Genomic DNA, 23,491 nt, shown 5'->3' with positions numbered 1-23,491 from the left:
ACTTTTCATTTCAAAAAACTGGGGAGAGAAACTACATGGCTAAAAAAAAATTTATTAAGGTTTTACATCCTTTTTTTTTTTTTTTTGCGGTACGCGGGCCTCTCACTGTTGTGGCCTCTCCCGCTGTGGAGCACAGGCTCCGGACGCGTAGGCTCAGCGGCCATGGCTCACGGGACCAGCCGCTCTGCGGCATGTGGGATCTTCCCTGGGATCTTCCCGGACCAGGGCACCAACCCGCGTCCCCTGCATCGGCAGGCGGACTCTAAACCACTGCGCCACCAGGGAAGCCCTTTTCAGCCATTTTATGGTTAAAATTCATACAATGTCAATGTAACTTTTATTTTGGCAATGATAAGGAAAATTTTGTCCCAGGAATCCTTATCACCTAACAGTTTTCTAGCTATTACCCCAATTACCACAAGGTGTCACTCTTTCCACATTCAAATCAAAGGGTTTGCAAGGGAAAAGGCTATTCTTATCAGTACAAAATGGAAAACACACTGAACTCCCAAGTTAATCTGAAAAACTTTAGAACCTCTTATATTTAGGAAGTAAAATTAGATAACTTTCTCAGTTCAGTGACAATGAAATACAGACTAGATATAAATGTTAAACTAAAAGTTTTTTTAAACTTTAGATGAAAAAGTTCATCACTATGTAAGAAATACAATCCCACAATCCACTACTTCAGTATCCAGATACCCTGGAATATTCCAAATGACCCTGGGGTCAACCTACAGATGCTGGGTCAACTAGCCAGAGCTCAGAACTGCCACCAGACGCATTTAGGGCTCCTGCAAATGACTGTCTCTTACCTGGAAATATCAATAGTTCAAACCTCCCCTCCACCCCACCTCTGTATCCACAGCCCAGGGGCTCTGGCTACTGTATTAACACGCTGTATCTGCCTGTCAATCCGCTGTCAGGGAATAAATAGTAAACCGTCAGTGCTCAAAGGAGCAGCATCATGAACCAGAAATTTTAAGAGCTTTAACCAAGGCATCCAAAAAGGTTACCTCCATTCTCCCTGTCCCCACCAGGCCATCATTAAAGTGTATTACAACTTAAAATCTGTTAAATTTGAGGAATCTAGATGAAGAACACATAAGAATTTCTTAAATGTATTATTTGGAAATAATTTCAAACTTACGAAAAGGTGCAAGAAGTAACACAAAGAACCAAACACCCATTTACCTCCTTCTCAGATTCGCCTACTGTTAATAGTTTACCATTGGTTTTATCATTTGCTATCTCCTATCCCTGTCCGTCTGCCTCTAATTGTCCCTTTTTCCTGAACCCTTAAGGATATACATCACAGTCCTTCACCCCTGAATATTCAGTGTGTGGTTCCCAAGAATACACAGACACAGCTGGGTTATCAACTTCATAAATTTATACTGACACAATACGTTTACCTAATCTCACACACATTCCAGTTCCATCACCACACCTTTACAGCAGCTCTCGACAGCCCTGGAGCCAGTGCAGGCACAGGGAGTGCATGGGTTGTCCTCCTCAGCCTCCCACAGCCTGGAATTTTCCCTCAGCCTTTGTCTTTTATGACACTGGCATTTTTGAGGATATAGCACCATTCGATCCTGCGCTTTTAGTACAACATTCCTCATTTTTTGTCTGTTTAATGTTTCTTTATGATTAACTGAAGCTATGCCTCAGCCAGAATACAGCCTAGCGATATCCATGTGCCTCTGTCACTTACATGATCACCCAATCACCAGGTCACAGTGTTGCCCAATTGTTCCACTGTGTAATTTCTGGTTGTTTCTTTTTCCTCACTTGTAACATAATAAACAGTCTGTGGGAAGACATTTTAAGATCATGCAAATTTCTGTTCCTCATCAAATTTTCCACACAGAAATGCTTTGTACTATTTTTGCAACTTTTTTTAAAGTCTGAAATACTTCCAAAACAGTTTTTTAGAATCTTTTAAAAAGCAAACAAAGCAACTCAAAATCTGAGTTTCAAGTCTACCTGATCATAAAATCTCCGTGAAAGGGAGGAATATTAAACAAATAAACAAAAACCTGTGCCTCAGGCATAAGATTATAAAGGATAAATATTTTTTGGTCTCAGTATACTTGCAACCACTAGACATTGACAACAAATGGCTTTTCCTAAGATCTAGAAAGTTAACAACCCCATTAGCTTCTCACTTAGATGATTTTCCATAATTAAGCAGTTTTAAAGAGATGCTTCCACTTAACAGTCCTTTAGGAGCCAAATAGCAGCCGGAAGACTGCCAATGGCCATGGGAAGCTCTTGCCCACACGCGTATCTGCCGGCCACTGTGCTCCTGCCTTTGAACCCCTGCCCCCCAGGCAGAGCCACGCCCCCACCCCCACCCCGTCACTTTGCTACTTAGAACGCAAACTCTTCCCACACGTTAAGACAGGTGGGACCTCACTTACTCTCTAAGTCGGAGATGATGAGGTTGTCATGAAGCTTCACCGCCCGGTGCTGTTCTACTTCGTCTTCAAGTTCAAAGATCGTTTCTTTCATGTCACTCCTTTCTGTCTCTTTTTCTTCCAGCTCTGATCTTAATTTTTCTAATGTCATATTCAGATCTTCTATTTGCTTCTTAGCTTCTTCTTGGAAGGCTCTGTATTCATCTTCTACCTGTGCAAAATTGATAGTGCAGATCAGAAAAGTAAGAGTTGTTCTAAGATAAGTCCTAGGACAGAGGCACACCTTGTCTCAGCAGGGAGCTGAGCGTGAGCTGCTCTGCGTGAGCAAGAACGACCTGTGTAATAACTGGGTGGAAGGCGCTCTCCAGTAACATGGACTTCACACAGTATGCTTAAGCATGATCTGCTGCCACATCACTGACTGAAATTACACTGACATCTCACTGAACTTCACTACATTATTTATGAGGAAATTTTGGAAATTTTCCCTTCTCCAAAGTTTGGACTGAAGGCATGCATCTGATTAATGATTAACATGCTTTCCCACAAAAATGATGTCTGATTTGTGACAGTTTCAAAATCAAATTAAAAATGGAAACAAAAAAGTTCTCTAATATAGTCAGTGTTAGTTCATAGTGGCCCCCAATATACATGCTCTGACAAATACCACATCTCCTAAACTGTATCTATGAAAGTTGTCACTTAAAAAATTAAGGTTTATATTATTCAAATTTTGAGCAAAGATATACTGTTTCCTACTTTAAAAAATTTTTGCACTGAAACAGGAAATAAAATGTAAGCTAGGATAATTAGATAAGTCATGCAAATAAACACTACATCGGGGACTTCCCCGGTGGTGCAGTGGTTAAGAATCCACCTGCCAATGCAGGGGACACAGGTTTGATCCCTGGTCTGGGAAGATCCCACATGTGTCAGAGCAACTGAGCCTGCGCTCTAGAGCCCGCAGGCCACAACTACTGAGTCCACGTGCCACAACTACTGAAGCCTGCACGCCTAGAGCCTGTGCTCCGCAACAAAAGAAGCCACCGCAACGAGAAGCCTTCGCACTGCAACAAAGAGCAGCCCCTGCTCGCCGCAGCAAGAGAAAGCCTGTGCACAGCAACAAAGACCCAATGCAGCCAAAAAAATAAATACATTTATTTAAAAAATAAAAATAAACACTACATCAGCAACCACATGGGGCTGGCGACTGCCAGCAACCCTGGGCTGCAGTTCTGACTGAGTCCTCACTATCACACTGCGTGTAAAAAAAAGGGGGCTGGGGCTTCCCTGGTGGCGCAGTGGTTGAGAGTCCGCCTGCCGATGCAGGGGACACAGGTTCGTGCCCCAGTCCGGGAAGATCCCACATATCGTGGAGCGGCTGGGCCCGTGAGCCATGGCCGCTGAGCCTGCGCGTCCGGAGCCTGTGCTCTGCAATGGGAGAGGCCACAACAGTGAGAGGCCCGCGTACTACAAAAAAAAAAAAAAAAAAAAAAAAGGGGGCTGGACCAATGATCACTAAGGTCCCCACCAGCAACAAACCATGGGCCTCTAAGAAATAGGAGCCTTCACACTCCAAAAGTAATTTTAAATCATAACAGAACTCTACTTGAAAAACTACAACCACAAAAGGATAAGAAGAGGCAGACATTGCTGGTCCCACAGACTGGAATACTGGCTCTCTGTTCTTCTTATGCCAAACTACACTACAGAGGAGGATGTAAAACTGCATGACACACTCCCCTGGGCATACCCAGAACTAGGCACAACTTCTGTTACAACTTCAGTTAGTTGTAACTCCAGCCCCATCCTCTCACAGGCAGGAAAACAGTAACAAAGTACCAGCGAGTGGAAGTGACGTTATTATAAGAATACTTTTCACTCCATCCCAATACAAGAAAACCATTCTGAAGCTTAAAAAAATATCTGATTAACAAAAGTTAATGACACACCACCAGGGCTGCTGGCTCTCAGTAAGCATGCCATGTACTGCAGCCGCATAACACTGGTCCAGAACATTCTATCTACTTAAACAGTACCTTTGCGATGGCGTCCTGCAATCGATTGGCATCGTTCCGGGTGTGAGCCAGATCTTCCTGCAGGCTACTGGCCAGAGTCTCTGCTTTTTCTTTGTCCAGCCTGACACTCTCCAGGAGATCCTGAATGTCAGACTTGTCTCCGGAGTTATGGATGGAATATAGCTCCGCCACTTTCTGCTTCTCGTTCTCCAGCTGGGCCTTCAGGCGATTCATCTCGATCTGGTCACTGGCCACTGTGGCTTTGAACTCCTCCAGTGTGGCTGCCAAGGCTGCCTTGCCCTTCTGCTCAGACTCAACGATTCGCTCCATGTGGTGGTTGCGCTCCTTGAGTGCCCCGATCATCTCCTGAGCTTCCTTGTTGTCTTGCTCAGCCATCTTCAAAGTATTGCTTAAATGCTGCTGGACGCCAAGAAGCTGCTCCCGTTCAAAACGGGTGTTCTCAGCTAGATCCATGTAGCGTTGCTCCAGTTCCATGTAGCGTCCACTTTTTACATCTTCGTCTATGACATAGGAAATGTGATGCTCATCTAGAAGGGAGCGGAAATATTCGATCTGTCGGCTGAAGTGTTCCAACTTATCGCTTTGCTGACATAACGACTCCATGAGAATCACCTTCTCCTCTCCGAGCCTTTCGTTTTCGCTGTTCAGCTCCTGGGTGATCTGCTGTAGATCAGCGAGCTCTTGCAGAGTCGCCTGAAGTTCCTCACTCGTACTGTGTTGGTTCTCCTCCATCTGGTGTATCCGTTCCGTCAAACAAGCGACGGACACTTCGCTGGCGTTCCCGCTGCTCCCCTTCCGAGAGCGCTCTATGCTCGGAATGCCTTCTGACTCTGAGGACGATGGTGCGTCCAGGGCGTCATCGCTGGATGTGAGGGGCTGGTACACCTCGCTGCACTCGCTGTCCAGGTTGTCCATAGAGTTACTGTGCTGATGGTCCATGAGGGTGTTTTCATCCTGGCTCAGGAGATCCTCCACTGACCCAGGGGCAGAGCCCTCCACCGAGGAAGTCAGAGTGCCCCCTCCATCGCTCTGGTTACCAGGGGTGATCTCTGGGCTCAGGGACTGATAGCCAAACAGTTTTTCAGAATGGTCTAGCCTCTGCTCCAGGGAGAAGCCCAGTGCGTTCAACCTGTCCTTTAGCATTCTGTTTTCATTTTTCAGCTGGTTGAGCTCCTCGCGGATGGCAGTATTCTGTTCCTGTAACTGCAATAAAGTGGACTCGACGTCGGTGGGCTGGTGAACAATGATGGTTTCCTTCTCGGACTTCTCATCCCCCTCAGCAGGGTCCTCGTTAATGCCCAGCTGAGCACGCATGTCTCGGAGTTCATTTCTCAAATGTAAAATCTCCACGTCTTTGGTTTTTGCCAATGTGAGAAGATCCTTCACTTTGGCTTCCAGAGCAGCTTTGTCACTGATCTGATTGTCCGATTTGGACTTGCTCATACGAATGTCGCATTCCGTAGCCGTGCGACTGCGGGAACGTTTAGCCAACGCCATGTCATTAGCCCCCTGACCTGCAGAAGGTAGTTTTTTGCTCTGGTTTAGTCGGGTACGTTCACGTAATCTTTCTCTAGTAGAACTGGATTCTTTATTACCTGTGGAAGTGCTCCGCTTGGTTGAAGAACTTGTGCCTACATGTTTAAGACAAAGAATATAAGGCAAAAACTTAGCAATAGAAAGGCACATAGTGGGACTTCCCTGGTGACGCAGTGGTTAAGAATAAGCCTGCCAATGAAGGGGACACAGGTTCGCTCCCTGGTCCGGGAAGATCCCACATGCCGCAGAGCAACTAAGCCTGTGCACCACAACTACTGAGCCTGCGCTCTAGAGCCCATGAGCCACAACTACTGAAGCCCATGCACCTAGAGCCCATACTCTGCAACAAGAGAAGCCACCACAATGAGAAGCCCATGCACTGAAACAAAGAGTAGCCCCTGCTCGCCGTAACTAGAGAAAGCATACGTGTAGCAACAAAGACCCAACGCAGCCAAAACTAAATAAATAAATAAAAGAAAGGCACATAGTTATGCCCCAGGTTGAATGAGATATAATCTAAGGATCTATAATCATAATCACACAGTGATTCTGACCTACACTAATTCTGCCTGAGAGTCTGGTTACTGTAAAGTTGTTTCCTCCAAACTGGAAAATCAATCATCTTTTAATTATCAATTAAATGAAGCTATTACTGAGTTGAATACCGCAAAGGGGTGAGTTTTATGGAATGTGAATTATATCTCAATAAAGCTTTCACATTAAAAAAAAGCTATACACATGAACTTGAATCCCAAACCATGGCTTTCAACAGGTGGCCAGGGACATAGTATCTAGGGCAAGCCAGATGAAGGTGACTCTAGGGATAGCCAGTCAGGTAGCAAACTAACTGCAGAAACAGACAGTGAAGGAAGATTACAGATGACCAGAAGTGAGAGGCAGCCTGTGGACAAACAAAAAACCTAAGCTACCTACAATAACCACAAAAACTATGATCAAAGTAAATGCAAAAAATTTTTCACACCATAAAATGCCACAAAATAGTACCAATAACAAGAATTATTAGAATAGACAACATGCACTTATACTTACTACACACACATATTAACACTTCATACACATTTACACAAGCTTCATTATCATCATCCTGTTTTACAGACAAAGAAACCCAAAAAGAGATGTTAAATAATCTGCTGACATCCCACAGGTAATACATGGATGAGCCAAGATTTACACACAGGCAGGCAGTCTAAGCAGTATGCCACTCTGCCTCCCTAAGTGTTCGAAAACGATGATGCATCACTGCCAAGTTATAACAGCACGTTCGTCAAATATGCTGCACAAGGCACACCATTACTTAACTGCTAAAATTTTAAACCTGTGCAAACAATTGACATGATCATGTATTTAATATAAAAAGAACAGGAGTATGTTTAAATACCCACAAACACTTAAGGAAATCATTAGACTATTTTTTACTTTGAAAAATAAGTCCTAGACCTGACCAATAAATATTTTTAAAGAACCAACTGGTTCTTTATGTGGCAGGCACCAGGCTAACCAGGTAACGGGGAGTAACAGGTCTACACGAGGGCTTCCCTGGTGGCGCAGTGGTTGAGAGTCCGCCTGCCGATGCAGGGGATGCGGGTTCGTGCCCCGGTCCGGGAGGATCCCGCGTGCCGTGGAGCGGCTGGGCCCGTGAGCCGTGGCCGCTGGGCCTGCGCATCCGGAGCCTGTGCTCCACAACAGGAGAGGCCACAACAGTGAGATGCCCGTGTACAGCAAAAAGAAAAAAAAAAAAATTGAGATGTAGAAACAAACTGCTGCTAATGAAGGAAGAAAGAATGGTAGGACTGGAATGAATGGATCTAGGCATCAACCATCAGAGGCTGCTAACAACATGGAACGGGACACAGCCAGAAACAATGGGCCTCCTGACGGACAGACAACTATTACCTAGGAAGGAATTGGCGGGGGTAAGAGGAAGGAACCTGAGTCTGTCCCATCAAGGCTCTAAATTCAATGACATTTATAGTAAACAGAGAGAATAAAAGAATAAAATCAAGGACATCATAGGAATGTGACATCAAAATCCAGATCACGGGACTTCCCTGATGGCACAGTGGTTAAGAATCTGCCTACCAATGCAGGGGACACTGATTCGATCCCTGGTCCAGGAAGATCTCACATGCCGCAGAGCAACTAAGCCCGTGTGCCACAACTACTGAAGCCCACACGCTGAGAGCCCGTGCTCTGCAATGAAGAATGGCCCACGCTCGCTGCAATTAGAGAAAGCCCGCTTGCAGCAGCAAAAACCCAACCCAGTCAAAAATAAATAAATAATTTAAAAAAAAAATCCAGATCACAGGAGGCAGTTTCATAGTGGTCCAGTGGTTAGGGCTCGGCGATTTCACTGCCAGGGCCTGGGTTCAATCCCTGGTCGGGGAATTAAGATCCCGCAAGCCACACAGCACGACCCAAGGGTGGGGGGACATCAAGATCATGGGAAACTCTACAGATCAAACAACCAGTTTCCACAAAAATTAAATTGCAAGAAAAAAGTGGGATGAACTCATAGATTTAAAATGAAGATTTAAGAGACACTTCACCAATTACTATATATGGACCTTAAGTGAATCCTGGTAAATCCTGATCCAAACAAATAAGTAAATATATGTATGTAATATTTATAAGACAGAAATTTAAATATTTACTGAATAATTTATGATTTGAGAAATGGTTATTAATTATTTTAAGGACCGATAATGGTATTATGAATATGTTTTTAAAAGAATCCTTGTCTTTCAAAGATAATTAAATATTTGTGGATGACATCTGGAATTTGCTTCAAAATAGGGGAAGGTGGGTGTCAAGGAGCTAAGAGTGGCCATCAGGTGATAAGGGTGATGAGTACACAGAGATGAAATACCAGATACTTCTGTGCATGTTTGAAATTTTCTACGATTAGATGGAATTCCCTAAATACCTGTGCACTCACCTACTCAAACACAAAGGCAGTGTAACCCTCACACCGAGTGCGCGCCTACCTGTGCTACTCTTGGGTCTGTTCTCCATGGTGCTCATGGCAGGGGCGGATGCTGACGGTGCTGCGGAAGGGCAGGTGCTTTTCTTCCCTTTGACACCATTAGTCACAGTCACCCCTCCAGCCATCCCAGCTAAAAGGTCATCACTGCTCTTGGTCTAGAAGCAACAGAAGATAAAAACAAATTGATTAGATGAAGCAAGATTAAATAACATTTTGACACTAAACAAAGCCCTTGACTTTCACGCTGAGTTCAAGAATTCTACAAGGACTTTCTGACAGTTACCAAGCAGCACATCACTCTGTGCTACAGAAACAGAACTTCTTCACTGCTTCATAAATGATCACTTCTTTTTTTAATTAATTTTATTAAATCTTCACCCTAGTATATACTTTATTTTTCTTTTATAAAGCCATTTTAAATTTTATTTTATTTAGTTATTTATTTTGGCCACACCGTGCACAGCATGCAGAATCTTAGTTCCCCACCCAGTGATCAAACCTGCGCCCCCTGCATTGGAAGCACAGAGTCTGAACCACTGGACCTCCAGGGAAGTCACACACACACACTTCTTTTTAAAATATGAAAATCATAATGTACTCAGAGATGTTATGGAAGCCCACTGTGTGCCTCCACGTGCCAGATTCAGTGAGGGGTGGGAGAAAGTGCAGACATCCTCCTTGCTACCGCTCATCTAGGATGGGACCCTAGGATAGCAACATCACATGTGCTATCTCAGGAAAGGTCTGTAAGGCCACAGGAAACGCCACCTTGCAGTTTCTAGAGAGAAGCAGTACTGAGGGTCAGGAGGAATCTTCACTGCTCTGAAGTGATGCAACGATGGAGCCAATGTCTAAAAGAAGTTATTCTGAAATTTATTTTTCTTACCTCTATTTTTTTTTGTAGTCTAATTTAAGCCAAAATTGAAAGGAGGGTTGTTGTTTTTTAAAGCCTAAGTAATATACAAATAAAAAATTAGAAATTTTATGGTTAGAGTGAGGGTTAAATGATCATACTACTCGAGAAAAACCATTTGTAATATTTATTTATGTTTTATGAAGATGATTAAAAAAATGTGAGCTTTTTAAAAAGAAAACAAGCACTCTGGAGAACTGGATTGGGTATAAAATTGTTACTTAAGAAAAACAGTGAAGAAATCTGATTTTACTTCTCCTAGAAATGAGAGAGAACAAAGAGGAGTTAAAGGTCTGTGGGGGGAAAAAAACCCCCTGCTTTTAAATAAAATAACCAAAAGTTTTGCCCACTAAGGTGAAGGCACAAGTTAACCAGCCAACTTATGCTGTTTCCCATTGAGATAATCACCCTCGGATAATCACAATGAATTCATTTCTACAAATTAAAATGGTTCAAAAACAACTCATCTCTAAATCTGAAGCCTCTCCCAGTTCTAAATGTCAGTGACTGGATATGGAGTAGTACCATTAGGTAGGTCAATCTGTCTCACTAAAAAAGAGGCAGAAAGAAGATTAATGTTTTAAATGAATTGTCAGAATTAAGCTTTGGTAATTTAGGGTTGTCATATTATGAAAAATCTAGATCACATAATAAGGAAGGGGGATATTGCATTAATCATTAAGGATTGTTCATTTTTTTTTTTTTTTTTTTGCGGTACACAGGCCTCTCACTGTTGTGGCCTCTCCTGTTGCGGAGCACAGGCTCCAGACGCGCAGGCTCAGCGGCCATGGCTCACGGGACCAGCCACTCCGCAGCATGTGGGATCTTCCTGGACCGGGGCACGAACCCGCGTCCCCTGCATCGGCAGGCGGACTCTCAACCACTGTGCCACCAGGGAAGCCCTGTTCATATTCTTTAAGACTAGTATTTCTTAATGAAACTGGTTATCAAGTATAATGCAAAAAAATAATTGTAAATCAAGTTACACCCCCTTCCTGTCTTTGTACCTCGTCTACTAAGCAGTAAATAAACTTAGCATATTCTTACATTTTCAAATTATTTTTTATATTGTTAATAAAAGTTAAAATTATCTTTGAACTAATTTTCCTTCCTCCATAAGTTAGATATTCTTTCCTTCCATAATAATTACATCTGAAGACCACCCTACATACTCCTGTAAAAAGTGGCTGAATTGTCACAGTTCTCTGTTTACAATTTGCCTTTGGGTAATAGCAAAGTTAAACATACATCAGAGCACCAAATCAAAATCTATGCAGTTATCACAATAACTAGAATAATACAATATTGTCACGTTAATTAACCAAACTGTATATATAGGCACTTGATTTATGACCAAAGAAGCAGTACAGAAAAAATGGAGTTTTCAATAAATAGTGCTAGGTCAACTGTATATTCACAAAGGAAAAAAGATGAATGAGCCCTATTTCACACCATATCAAAAATAAATTCCAAGGCTTTCTATCATTCAAAATCCTGAATGATAAAACAAAAAATTGAAAAATTTGACTACATAAAAATCTTAAGAAAAAATTTAAATTTTTGCATGGCCAAAAAAAATAAGCAAAGTTTAAAAATAAAATCCACACATGAGAAACTAGGTAAGTATACTTGCAATATCTCACAGATAAAGGGCTAATATCCCTAATACACAAAGTACTCTTAAAAATTAAGGGGAAAGAGACCAAAAAACACAAAGAATAGTGAGCAAAATGAACAATCACATACAATCAACTCACACAAATGTACGAAAGAAGGTGATTAGTCAGACTAACTCATATTAGAAATACAAAGTAAACAACATTGAGATACCACTTCTCACCTCAGACTGGCACAAAAGGAAAAAGTATGACACACTCCTTTGGGAAGGATGTGAGGAAACAGGCACTGTCATAAGTTGCTGGCGAGAATGCAACTTGATTGACAGAGCCTTATGGAAGGAGTCTGGTGACATCTAACAAAGCTACATACGCCTTTACCTCCTGCCCAGCAATCCCACTTCTAGGAATTTAAACCTGAAGACACACTTCCAATAAGACAAAAATACATATGCATAAAGTTACTCATTGCAGCATTGTTTTTAGTTGCAAAATACTGGAAACACCTTAAACGCCTGTACATAGGTTAGTAGCTGAATAAACTATATATATCCATACAATGAAATGTTAAACAGAATGAGAAAGACTGCTAAAAAGTGGTGTGAAGAGATTTCTAGAATACGTTAAGTGGAAAAAAGCCAAGTGCAAAAGTATATCTAATTATGTCAACTTTTGTGTAAGAAAGCAGAAATACAAAATAAACATCTGCTCATTTATGCAAAAAGAAACATAGAAAAACTAAATTAGACTGCTTAGCTCTAAGCAGTGGGTGGAGACAGAGTAAGGAGTATGGGGGGCACTTCTCTGACCACATCTCATACAGTTGTGACGCATGGAACCACGGGAGTGCTTCACGTGTTCACAATGAATAATTAAACAAGGGTGGGGGACCCTAAAGTGGAACACAATGGGAACAAGTGGACACAACTCCATTTCAAATGAATCATACAACCACATGGGGTTGGAATGGGGGCAATCAAGTATCTTTTGAACACACTATTTTGACCATAAACCCTCAAACCCTCAAGCTAAATACAAAGAAGTATAAATTCTGAATTCCAGCTGGTAGAATTGTTTTTTGCAGTGGTAACAGTGAGTAAATCTGTATTTTCTGTATATTCTAGCATTGAGAAAATAAATCTATTATAGATAACCAATGCCACTGTCAGAGGAAGGGATTACAATTATGGAAAGTGCAAAGGCTACAAGCAACCTTGTGTAGTAACTGGAACTGGAAGTATCAGTGTGAACTCTGAGGTTTTAATGTGTATGGAGAGAAGTAGATACAGAAATTGGTACTGATATGCACGTACACACGTGTGCGCGCTCCTACCTCTGTATGATGAAAGGGCTTATAAACAATATGTGCACACCTAGCTTCCAGATGGTTTAAATTCTACCCCTCACTGAAAAGATCAAGGCCTCCTTGAAGACAAGGCTGATTCTAGGGCTGGGGCTGGAAAAGCAGGAAATTTACTGTGCCAGAAATTAAGAAATTGCTCAGAGAGAGGCTTCCCAGGTGGCGCAGTGGTTAAGAATCCGCCTGCTAATGCAGGGGACACGGGTTTGAGCCCTGGCCCGGGAAGATCCCACATGCCGCAGAACTAAGCCCAGGCGCCACAGCTACTGAGCCTGCGCTCTAGAGCCTGCTTGCTGCAACTACTGAGCCCGCATGCCTGGAGCCCATGCTCTGCAACAAGAGAAGCCACCACAGTGAGAAGCCCGCGCACCGCAATGGAGAAGCCCCTGCTCGCTGCAAGTAGAGAAAGCTTGCATGCAGCAACGAAGACCCAACACGGCCAAAAATAAATTAAAAGAAAAGAAATTGCTCAGAGAATACGAGGAACATGTCAGAAGGACACAAGACCCTGCTTGAAGGGACTCCCACCGGCCAAACTGGGGACAATCTGAGCATCAAAATAAATGATGCTAACAGTTTACAGCCCACTTAAGAAGAATCCATGAATCCACACTAATATAAATGAATACACAAATGGGAGAAAAGTAAAAACTCTTCCTTATAGTAGAATGCTGACTAATAAATGTAGAAAGAATGATGGAATTATAAAATTACCACTTGGCAAAAATCATAGTAATAATCATAGTAATAATTGATTCTGGAAAGAATTACTAAAAATTGCTAAAACTAACGTGAAAGTTTGATGAGAGAAGAATATTTACAGTGTCAAAGTATTTTCGACAAGATACTTATTTTTACAAAAGGCAACATAGTAACCTGATAGTGGAGGAACCTAGCAGACACCACCTTCACCAAGTTATCATCACCAGGAACACTGACACCACACACCACGTGCCTCTGGAAATGCTGCACCTAGGACGCCCAGCTTCTGTGGGACTCCTGCGGGACCCTGCAGCCCCAGCCTATGGAAACACTGACAAACCCAAATGTGGAGGACAGTCAGCCAAACAAACGGAACTGCACGCTTTAGTAAATGTCAAGGTCCTAAAAGACAAAGACTGAGGAACTATTCCAAATTTAAGGAGAATGAAGAACAGCTATATGCAATTCACAACCCCGGACTGAATCCTGGACCAGAAAAAAATTTTTCTTCCTTTTTTGCTAAAGTGGACATTAGCACAATTGGTGAAATTTAACTAAAGTCTACAGATCAGATACTAGCATTTTATCAATGTTCATTTCCAGATGTTATCATTGTACTATGGTTATAAGAGAATGGTCTTGTTTTTTAAGGAAATACACACTGAAATATTCAGCAATAAAGGAGGATTAGCTCTACAATTTACACTTAAACAGATCAAGAAAAAAATTATGTACTTCTGGGGGCTTCCCTGGTGGCTCAGTGGTTAAGAATCCGCCTGCCAATGCAGGGGACACAGGTTTGAGCCCTGGTCCAGGACAATCCCACATGCCATGGAGCAACTAAGCCCATGTTCCACAACTACTGAGCCTGTGCTCTAAGAGTCTGTGAGCCACAACTACTGAGCCCGTGTGCCACAACTACTGAAGCCCACGCGCCTACAGCCCGAGCTCTACAACAAGAGAAGCCACCGCAATGGGAAGCCCGCGCACCACAACGAAGAGTAGCTCCCGCTCACCGCAACTAGAGAAAGCCTGTGCACAGCAACAAAGACCCAACGCAGCCAAATAATTAATTAATTAATTAAAACAAAAAGAAGTAGAAAGAGAAGGTACAGAGTAGGAGAATATATGTACAACATATATAAATGACAAAGCGTTCACATCTAGAATAGGTAAAGAATGATAAATCAGTACAAAGAAACTCACAGAAAAAACAAGTGCTTGCAAGGATTAGCAGAAGGGGAACCCTTGTGCACTCTTGGTGGGAATATAAAATGGTGCAGCTACTGTGGAAAACAGTATGGTCGTTCTTCAAAAATTAAACATCAAACTACCATACAACCCCACAATTCCACTTCTGGGTATATACCCAAAAGAATTGAAAGCAGGGTCTCTAAGAGATATTTGTACACCCATGTTCACAGCTATTATTCACAATAGCCAAAAGGTAGAAGCAACCCAAGTATCGCTGATGGAAGCATGGATAAACAAAGTGTGATCTATACATACAGTGGAGTATTATTCAGCCTTAAAAAGGAAGGAAATTCTGCAATATGCTACAACATAGATGACTCTGAAGACATTTTGCTACGGTAAATAGGCCAGTCACAAAAAGACAAATACTGTGTAATTCTACTCATATGAAGTACTCAGAGTAGTCAGACTCACAGAGACAGAGAGTGGAATGGTGGTTGCCAGGAACTGGGAGGAGGAGATGGGGAGTTAAGTGTTCAATGGAGACTAGGAAAATGAAAAAGTTTTGAAGATGGACGGTGGTGACAGTTACTCAGCAATGTGAAGGTACTTAATGCCACAAAACGGTACACTTAACAATGGTTAAGATGATAAATGTTATGTGTGTTTTACCACACACACACACAAAAGTTGAGGAAAAACAGACACCACAGTAAAAATATGGGCAAGTGATTTGAACAGGCACTTCACATAAGAGAATATCTAAATGTCCACTAAACACTTAAAAATAAGACATGAAAAGGTGCTTAATCTCATTGCTAACAACGCAAATGCAAATTAAACCCACTTTATAACACCTCTATGAATGGTTACAATGAAAAGAGTAATGTAAGTGCAGGTGAGGATGTGGGGCATCCCAGAGTTAACCCCTTTGGGAAATGACTGGCCATCTACCTATGAAAGGTGAATGCCATGCACCTTACAACCCAGCAATTTCACTCCTGGTTATGGAGTCAACAGAAATGGGTGCACCTGCGTATAAAAGACGTGTGTAGGATGTTCATAACAGTACTATGACTAATAGCCCCAAAGGAAACTCCAGATAGATGTCCATCAAGGGCAGAAGAGGTGTATGGCTTGTGGACATTCCACGGTTAGTAATCAGCAAGGAGGAGCTGCTTACACATGAATGTATATACAAAACAGACAGACTCACAGACATAGAAAACAAACTTATGGTTACCAAAGGGGAAGGTGGCGGGGGGTGGATAAATTAGGAGTACAGGATTAACAGATACACACTACTATACATAAAATAAGATAAGCAACAAGGGTTTACTACAGCGCAGGGAACTATAATCAATATTTTTTAAGACCTATAATGGAAAATAATCTAAAAATATATATAATATAGCTGAATCACTTTGTTGTACACCTGAAACTAACACAATATTGTAAATCAATTATACTTCAATTAAGAAAAAAAAAAAAAGGGAGGAGCTGCTGCTATAGGCAACAACAGAGATGAATATCATGACCTAAACAGAGTTAAGGAAACCAGACACACATGAAAAGAACTTCATGTTCAATTACATCTATATAAAGATCCAAAACAGGCAAAATGAATCTTGGGGGCTAGAAGTTAGGGTGGTAGTTACTTCCGGAGAGGAAGGAAAGGGCAGTGATGAAGGAGGCACAGAGGGGTCGGGGGGGAGGCCACTGAGGTGCAGGCAGGCTCTGCTTCCTGACCTGGCTGATGGCCCAGGGTACATTCACCCCTCACTAAGCCCAACACAGATGCTTTGTGAACTTCTCTGGGTGTATGTTCTACTTTATCAGAAAAGTAAAAACAAAACAAGAAACAACTCTGCACTTTCCAACTTGCCTTTTACATGAAGGTACTTGGCAGGCTCTGATATTTTTTCTGTTTTAATTTTTGTTACACAGTTCTATAAATACATGTGTATTCCCACATGTAAACATCCCCCATCAGCAACAGTCAAAAAAAATGAAATTGATGAAGGAATAGATTTTTCGCCTACTTTTTAATAACAGGTACAAAACACAATCATTTGGTAAAAACATACAGATACAAATAACGAAATAATACAACCAAAGAATACATGCTTCTCCAGGTAAGGTCCAAGTTTCACAGTCTGCATCTCCACCTCATATTTTAAGATTAGTTTAAAATTTCTACCTTCCAGGTTTCAGAGATGGATTACTCAGTCAAACTGTGAACTAACTTTTTTTTTTTTTTTTGCGGTATGTGGGCCTCTCACTTTTGTGGCGTCTCCTGTTGCGGCGCACAGGCTCCGGACGCACAGGCTCAGCGGCCATGGCTCACGGGCCTAGCCGCTCCACGGCATGTGGGATCTTCCTGGACCGGGGCACGAACCCACGTCCCCTGCATCAGCAGGTGGACTCTCAACCACTGCGCCACCAGGGAAGCCCCTGTGAACTAACTTTTACACTGAAAAGGTATGATCACAAATCATCATTGAGAATCATCAATTATTTAGATAAACCCTAACTTATTAACTCTCATCTATCAAGTTTTAGAAAAAAGTATCCCCAGGACAATGAAAAAGTGTACTACTTCTAAAGGATTAAGTGTGGACAGCCAAAAAGTGCAGGCATGTAGGAGACCACCTCTACCTGGAAATAACCCTCTCTGCTGGCTGTGACAAAGAAGAATGACCCACACAAAGGCCCAAGCCAGATGTTACAGCTACTCACAGAAATGGGACCAATTTCCTCCAAACATGCTGTGAACAGCCATAGTGCTTCTTTTCATGTTTACAGAAGCTCCATTCAGACTCAAAAAGGTCCTCCCCTACATCTCACTAGATCTAGCTACAAACAACATTTGAAATGAGAGGTAAAGAAACACATATCCTTGGGGATTCCCTGGAGGTCCAGTGGTTAGGACTCGGTGCTTTCAATGCCAGGGCTGGGTTCAATCCTTGGTTGCAGCCAAGAAAAGAAACACATATCCCTGCACCCTGCCGAGTGTAAGAAAAGTGTTGGTGTTATGTGAATCCTGTGCGGTGACAGACACAGTGTGGGTGTCCACAAGAGTGGATGTGTGGACACGGTGTCTCAATGATTAAAAGCCAAATGCTTCATTCTTCTGGCAATCATCAAGGCTCCATCAGTTACAGAATTCAAGTTGTGGGAAGTGACCATATGCTGGAGAAGCACAGTGAAATATGGAAACTTATAAAAATAAAATAACACAAGTTTGTGGGTTCCCTAGGTCCTTTCGCTTTTTCCAATTTTTCTATCATTTTCACTATTTTCTTCTTTCCCTCTTACTCTAATTTCTATTCAATGACTTTTTCCCCCTCCTTTTTTAAGTAAAGCACTTGCTCCAGTTGAGGTAAAGTGTTCCCAAATAGTTTCACCTCTTCTATGACCCTCCCCACTCCACACACACACACACACACACACACACACACAGAGAAATACTTAAATCAGCCAACTCACCAAAGCCAAAGCCATGGACAGCTGGCACAAAGCAGGGATACGGTTTTGCCTTACAATGAAGAAGTACTCACTGCTCAAGACTAGGCTGCCATCGACTCAGGATACATGCTTTGGAAGACCAGACATGCTGCTCAGGACACGCTCCGGAGTGAACCTCAGAGACACTGCCTGCCAGCGAGGAGGAGGCAACAAGGCAGGCAGTAGTGCACACCCCGTGCCAACGCTTCAGCCTGCTCCTCCAGCCCCATAAGTCACGGGTCGCCCAGGCACACAGGCACTCCACTCTGAAAACAGGTGAGCAACTGAGTGAACAGCTGGGGCAGAAAATACCAGCTTTCTTACACGAGAGAGAGGCAGCACTGCCACCAAGGAAATTGCTCAGCGTGCTGATTCAGACTAACGGAAGTAGGGTAAAGGTCTACTCCTGGTATCACCCTCCAGGCCGCAGGATGACACCCAGCTGCTCATCAGGGATGTAGCAAGGAGAAAATCTGGTGGCATCTCCAAGCCCACAGAGTAAGTCTGCATTCAGTTTCGACAACCCTGGAATAGAAAAACCAGCATTTCCTGCTAGATCTTTCAACACATATAAGGAAGTCCCTCATCAGCTGTTCCTGTGAGGTGCTTCTTAAAATAATTGTCACATCTGTAAAGCCTTTCCTGGACAAAAGGCTTCTGAACAGATCGCGTTTCAGGTACTTCTTGGTTCCCCCCTATCAGACGAGCAAAAACTCTCTCCAGGTCTTCTCCATAGAGTCAAAGTTTCTACCCCAAAACACCAAACCTCAAAACAAGCAAGCAAAGAACAAATAAGTGAATTCTGGACTGAGAAAGACCGGAAGAAGACCATGTGCATTTCTGTCCAGTGAATCTAAGACTTGACCAGCAGAAAAATGGCCCAGAGTCATCTCAACACAGACACTGAGAACACCCATGGGAAGCCTGCTACTGTCAATCAATCCTGAGCTGCAGGAAGTTTCCAGAGCTAACCAGGAAAAACTCTACTGCCAGTCCCTTACAAAGTCCTTGCTGTGAGCCAGGCCCTGCACCATCCTCTTTCCTACACCCTCACTTCCATCCTGACTGCAGCCCTAGGATGCAATGCCCAGCCTGGGCCTGTCTGCTCCCGAAGCCTGGGATCTAACGTACCACTACCCTTTACTAACAAAAACTAAACTAGCCTCTAAAGAAAGGAGTGTAACAAGAAAACTAGTTATGCTCTGACTAAATTAATATCACCCAATTTTGCCTGGGATTAACACTGGATCAGTTGTCAAAAAACAAGTAACAGTTTATGGTAACAGTGTAGGGGGATGGGTGGGAATAAAAACTCCTGTTCAGGGGTTTCAGGAATGTCATACTGGCCATCCTTTAAGACCTCATGCACATGCTCTTTTCATTAAGGCTTCTCGGGCAGAAACAATATTTTCCTACTTGAAACTGTTTACGCTACTCTCCTGCTCTCCCAGGGCATCTGACTTTTTCACTTGTATTTTAGTTGTTCGTGCCAGTGACTTGCCTCCATCCTTTCCTCCACAAGCTCCTTGAAGGCAGGCTCTCCCACACCGGCACAGCGATTTGCTCACAAGTAAGCCTGCTACTTGGTTTCATTCGTAAAGACCGACCAAACACCAATTAAGTCCACCACAACGTGAACTCTCTTTGAAGAGGGTGAATCCTAAATAACGTTTATGTGATAAATCAAACATCATATGAAGACTCACTCCTCCTACAATTCATCACATATTTAAACACAACCACGTAAATACCTTTGACAACGAAGCTGCTGTTCCAGGTTTTATGAGTTTGCCTCCTGCAGATGCTGAAGAGCTGTTTTCGGGTTTCGTTTTGTCTGCTGTTTGCGCTTTGCTTATCCCAGACACCTTAGGCACTGAGCCAACACTCCTGCTTGTTTTCTTCATTCTGGGCTGCCTCTTCGTAATGCATTTACAAGCAAATCTGTGGAGATAAATGGAGATAAATTATACTGAGAACAAAACTGTAAGAAAGCTCTCTAAAAATTTGTTTTTGAAGGATCTTACCATGAACTAAATAAAAATGTTTGAAAGCTAGATGTCGCTACAGAAAATAAAGGATGAAAAATTCTTAGACTTATTAATCAGAATGCACCCTGTTTTCAAGGCTTCCTTCTTGAACACTAACTTGAAATTATTTTCTACATTCTAGTTCTCTCAGTAAAAACAATAACACACAGTACATTTAGTGAAGCAATAATCATCCTGGCACTTGAGAATGAGCCACTTTGCAGGTCTCTAAGATGATCACACTTTCCAAATTATCCAGCACAGTCCTAACTTCAAATATTTGTTGTGGTATTTCCACATAAACCAGCAAAACAGCCCAGAAACTCCAACATTCAGGATCTAAATATATTTCCCAGTATATCTCTTTTATCAAGAGGAAGCATCAAAATGCCTTATAAGAATATAAGCCTCAATATTTGGTTCAGAAAGTAAGGGCACTCTTTTACAACCTTAAAACCATGACGGCAAACCTTTCGCCTAAGTGGAACAGACTCAATTTCAAGCTTAGAGGACCTGGAATAACACTGGCCACACACAGAACTACGGCCAGAAAAACCCTTCAACATACCTCTATCAGCTGAGCTAGAAAAGCAGTCTCTACCGTAGTATCATGTTTGGAAAGACACATTGGCCTGGTCTGGGTAAAGTAAATAATACGACTAACAAAAATGAAAGCCTACTGTGAACGTAAGGAAGTTTATGTACGATGACGCTGAGAAACTACACTGAGCACAAAAAAGAAGTTGGTCTATTTTAGGAAGATTTCTACACACTAATAAAAATAAAGAGAAACTTACAGAATAGCCTTTTGGAAAAGAAAAGGCTCGTTCCAATAGCTTCAATGAACACTTCACCTAGACTGTATTCGAACGCTCCAGATTTATCTTGCCTGACGTAACACAAACTGTACCAACTGGTTTGGTGGCAGAACAGTGAGACAGGGCAAAGGGGGCTCCGCTCCACCCTCACCGTGATAAGGCCTCAGAGCAAAAAGAACACTGTTTTTGACACCAAGCAAAACACAGCGAGTCCTCAGTCTCCTCTCCAGCCTTCTCCCAACTTCCTGGTTCTTCTTTCCAGAAAATGCTGTAATTGGTGACAATAAAATCACCCGTCTGCTTGCCCTGAAGACTTCTGCTTTCTACTTCCCTGTCCCATTGGAGCACTCAGCCCAGAGTTGGCACTCCCTCTAGTTTAGCTCCACCAAGCTGCTCCTTATAGGTTCCCAGAGGACACTGAAAATGACCAAGACAGACACGAGCAGCTTCCCACAACACGTGCACCACAGTTATGCTAATCCCTGCCAACTGGCAACTTTGTGCTTTTCTACCTGTAAAATTAAGGAATTAGATTGGACCCATCACTAAGTTGATTTTGTAGAAAAATCAAGTTCCTAAGAACCTTTCCTTCAACGTCTCACTTTCCCTTTGTATTTATCTTTTTTCTAAGTCTCATATCTTGTAAATGGCTCCCCAAAGTTTCTTTCTTCTCTGCTCCAAATTCCACGCCTGCACTCCTTCCTACACTACTCAGACCCTCTCCCATTCTCTGCCTACTCCTCCAGCTGCTGTCAAATTAACTTTTTCTAGACCAGCACAATCCAACAGAACTTACTGCAACTATGAAAATGTTTGGTATCTATCTGTGCTATCCGAAGTAGCCACTAGCTACTTGGGGCTGCTGAGCACTTGAAATGTGGCTAGTGTGACTGAGGAACTAAAATTTAAATTTTAATCTTTTTAAATTTAAAGTTACATGGTAGACACCATACTGGACAACGTAAGAGACTGTCCCTTTCCTGCTGCTGTCTCTGTCCCAGAGTTAAAACCTAATGAACTACCACTTCCCTCCCACCAGGGTGGCTATAATCAAAAAGATAGATGGTAACAAATGTTAGAGAGGACGTGGAATAATTGGAAGAGTCAAGCACTGCTGGCACAAATGCAAAATGGTGCAGCCACTTTGGAAGATAGTCTGGCAGTTCCTCAAGTGGTTAAACACAGAGTTACTAGGACTTGCCTGGTGGCACAGTGGTTAAGAATCCGCCTGCTGGGCTTCCCTGGTGGCTCAGTGGTTAAGAATCCGTCTGCCAATGCAGAGGACACTCAAGCCCTGGTCCAGGAAGATCCCACAGGCCGCGGAGCAACTAAGCCCATGCACCACAACTGCTGAGCCTACGCTCTAGAGCCTGCGAGCCACAACTACTGAGCCCTCGTGCCACAACTACCAAAGCCCACACGCCTAGAGCCCATGCTCCGCAACAAGAGAAGCCACTGCAATGAGGAGCCCATGCAACGCAAGTAAGAGTAGCCCCCACTCGCCACAACTAGAGAAAGCCCGCACGCAGCAACGAAGACCCAATGCAGCCATAAATAAATAAATAAATTTATAAAAAATAATAAAATAAAATAAATACAAATTTTGACACGTAACTGTTCAAGCCAGACTATAATAGGAATAAAACAGTCAGAAATGAACAGCTCTAAGCTGAATCACTGTGAATCTGACAGTTACAGTGTTGACTTGGGCACGAGGTCCTGGCAACTCAGATACATGCCATCTCCATGCACGCTCTCCAGAATGTGATTTTCTAAAAGCGGGAACCACGCTTGGTGTGACGGCTCATCTTATGCCAACCTGACTGAGCTGCAGGGCACCCACACATTTTGTCAAACAGTATTCTGGGTGTGAGGGTGTTTCTGATGGAGATTAATAATTGAATTCATACGCTGGGTGAAGCAGGTGTTCTCCCTAATGTGGGCAGGCCTCATCCAACTAATCGAAGACCTGAATAGAACAAAAAGGCTGGAGTCTGAGGGAACTCTTCCTGACTGACTTCTTGAGTTGGGATGTCAGTCTTTTCCTGGCTTTGGACTCCAACTCTCAGACTGGAACTTACGCTAGCGGCTCTCCGGGGGCCCCAGCCTACCAACTGCAGATCTTGGGACTCCTCAGCCCCCATATGCATGTGAGCCAACTCCTTATAATAAGGTTGGTTCCGTCCTACTGGTTCCATCTCTCTGGAGAACCCTAATGTACTTCATAGCTGAGAACAAAACAATTTCCCCTCAATGTCTACAGTAACTACAACCCTGGAAAATTCCATATATACCAAAAAGTATGTTAAAAAAATGCTTTCTTTGTGTAAGATGGAATAAGATTCTAGGCTC

General features: G+C 42.8%; 1 protein-coding gene across 2 annotated transcripts in view; it reads right to left on the bottom strand.

The window, feature by feature from the left end:
* SPECC1L (sperm antigen with calponin homology and coiled-coil domains 1 like) overlaps nt 1–23,491 on the bottom strand; it is a 122,420-nt gene that overhangs the window by 73,147 nt on the left and 25,782 nt on the right. For both annotated transcript variants that reach the window (XM_082667862.1, XM_082667863.1), the window contains exons 2-5: nt 20,046–20,235; nt 9,004–9,157; nt 4,463–6,093; nt 2,427–2,634 (exon numbers count right to left, since the gene is read on the bottom strand). In XM_082667862.1, coding sequence (XP_082523988.1) covers nt 2,427–2,634; nt 4,463–6,093; nt 9,004–9,157; nt 20,046–20,198 — 2,146 coding nt within the window. In that variant the 5' untranslated portion in view covers nt 20,199–20,235. The remainder of the gene's footprint in view (nt 1–2,426; nt 2,635–4,462; nt 6,094–9,003; nt 9,158–20,045; nt 20,236–23,491) is intronic.

The sequence above is a fragment of the Grampus griseus genome, assembly GCF_964374135.1.
Source record: "Grampus griseus genome assembly, chromosome: 12".
Taxonomy (NCBI): domain Eukaryota; kingdom Metazoa; phylum Chordata; class Mammalia; order Artiodactyla; family Delphinidae; genus Grampus; species Grampus griseus.
The sequence above is the reverse complement of the archived record's forward strand: the minus strand, read 5'-3'. Positions and strand labels throughout refer to the sequence as shown.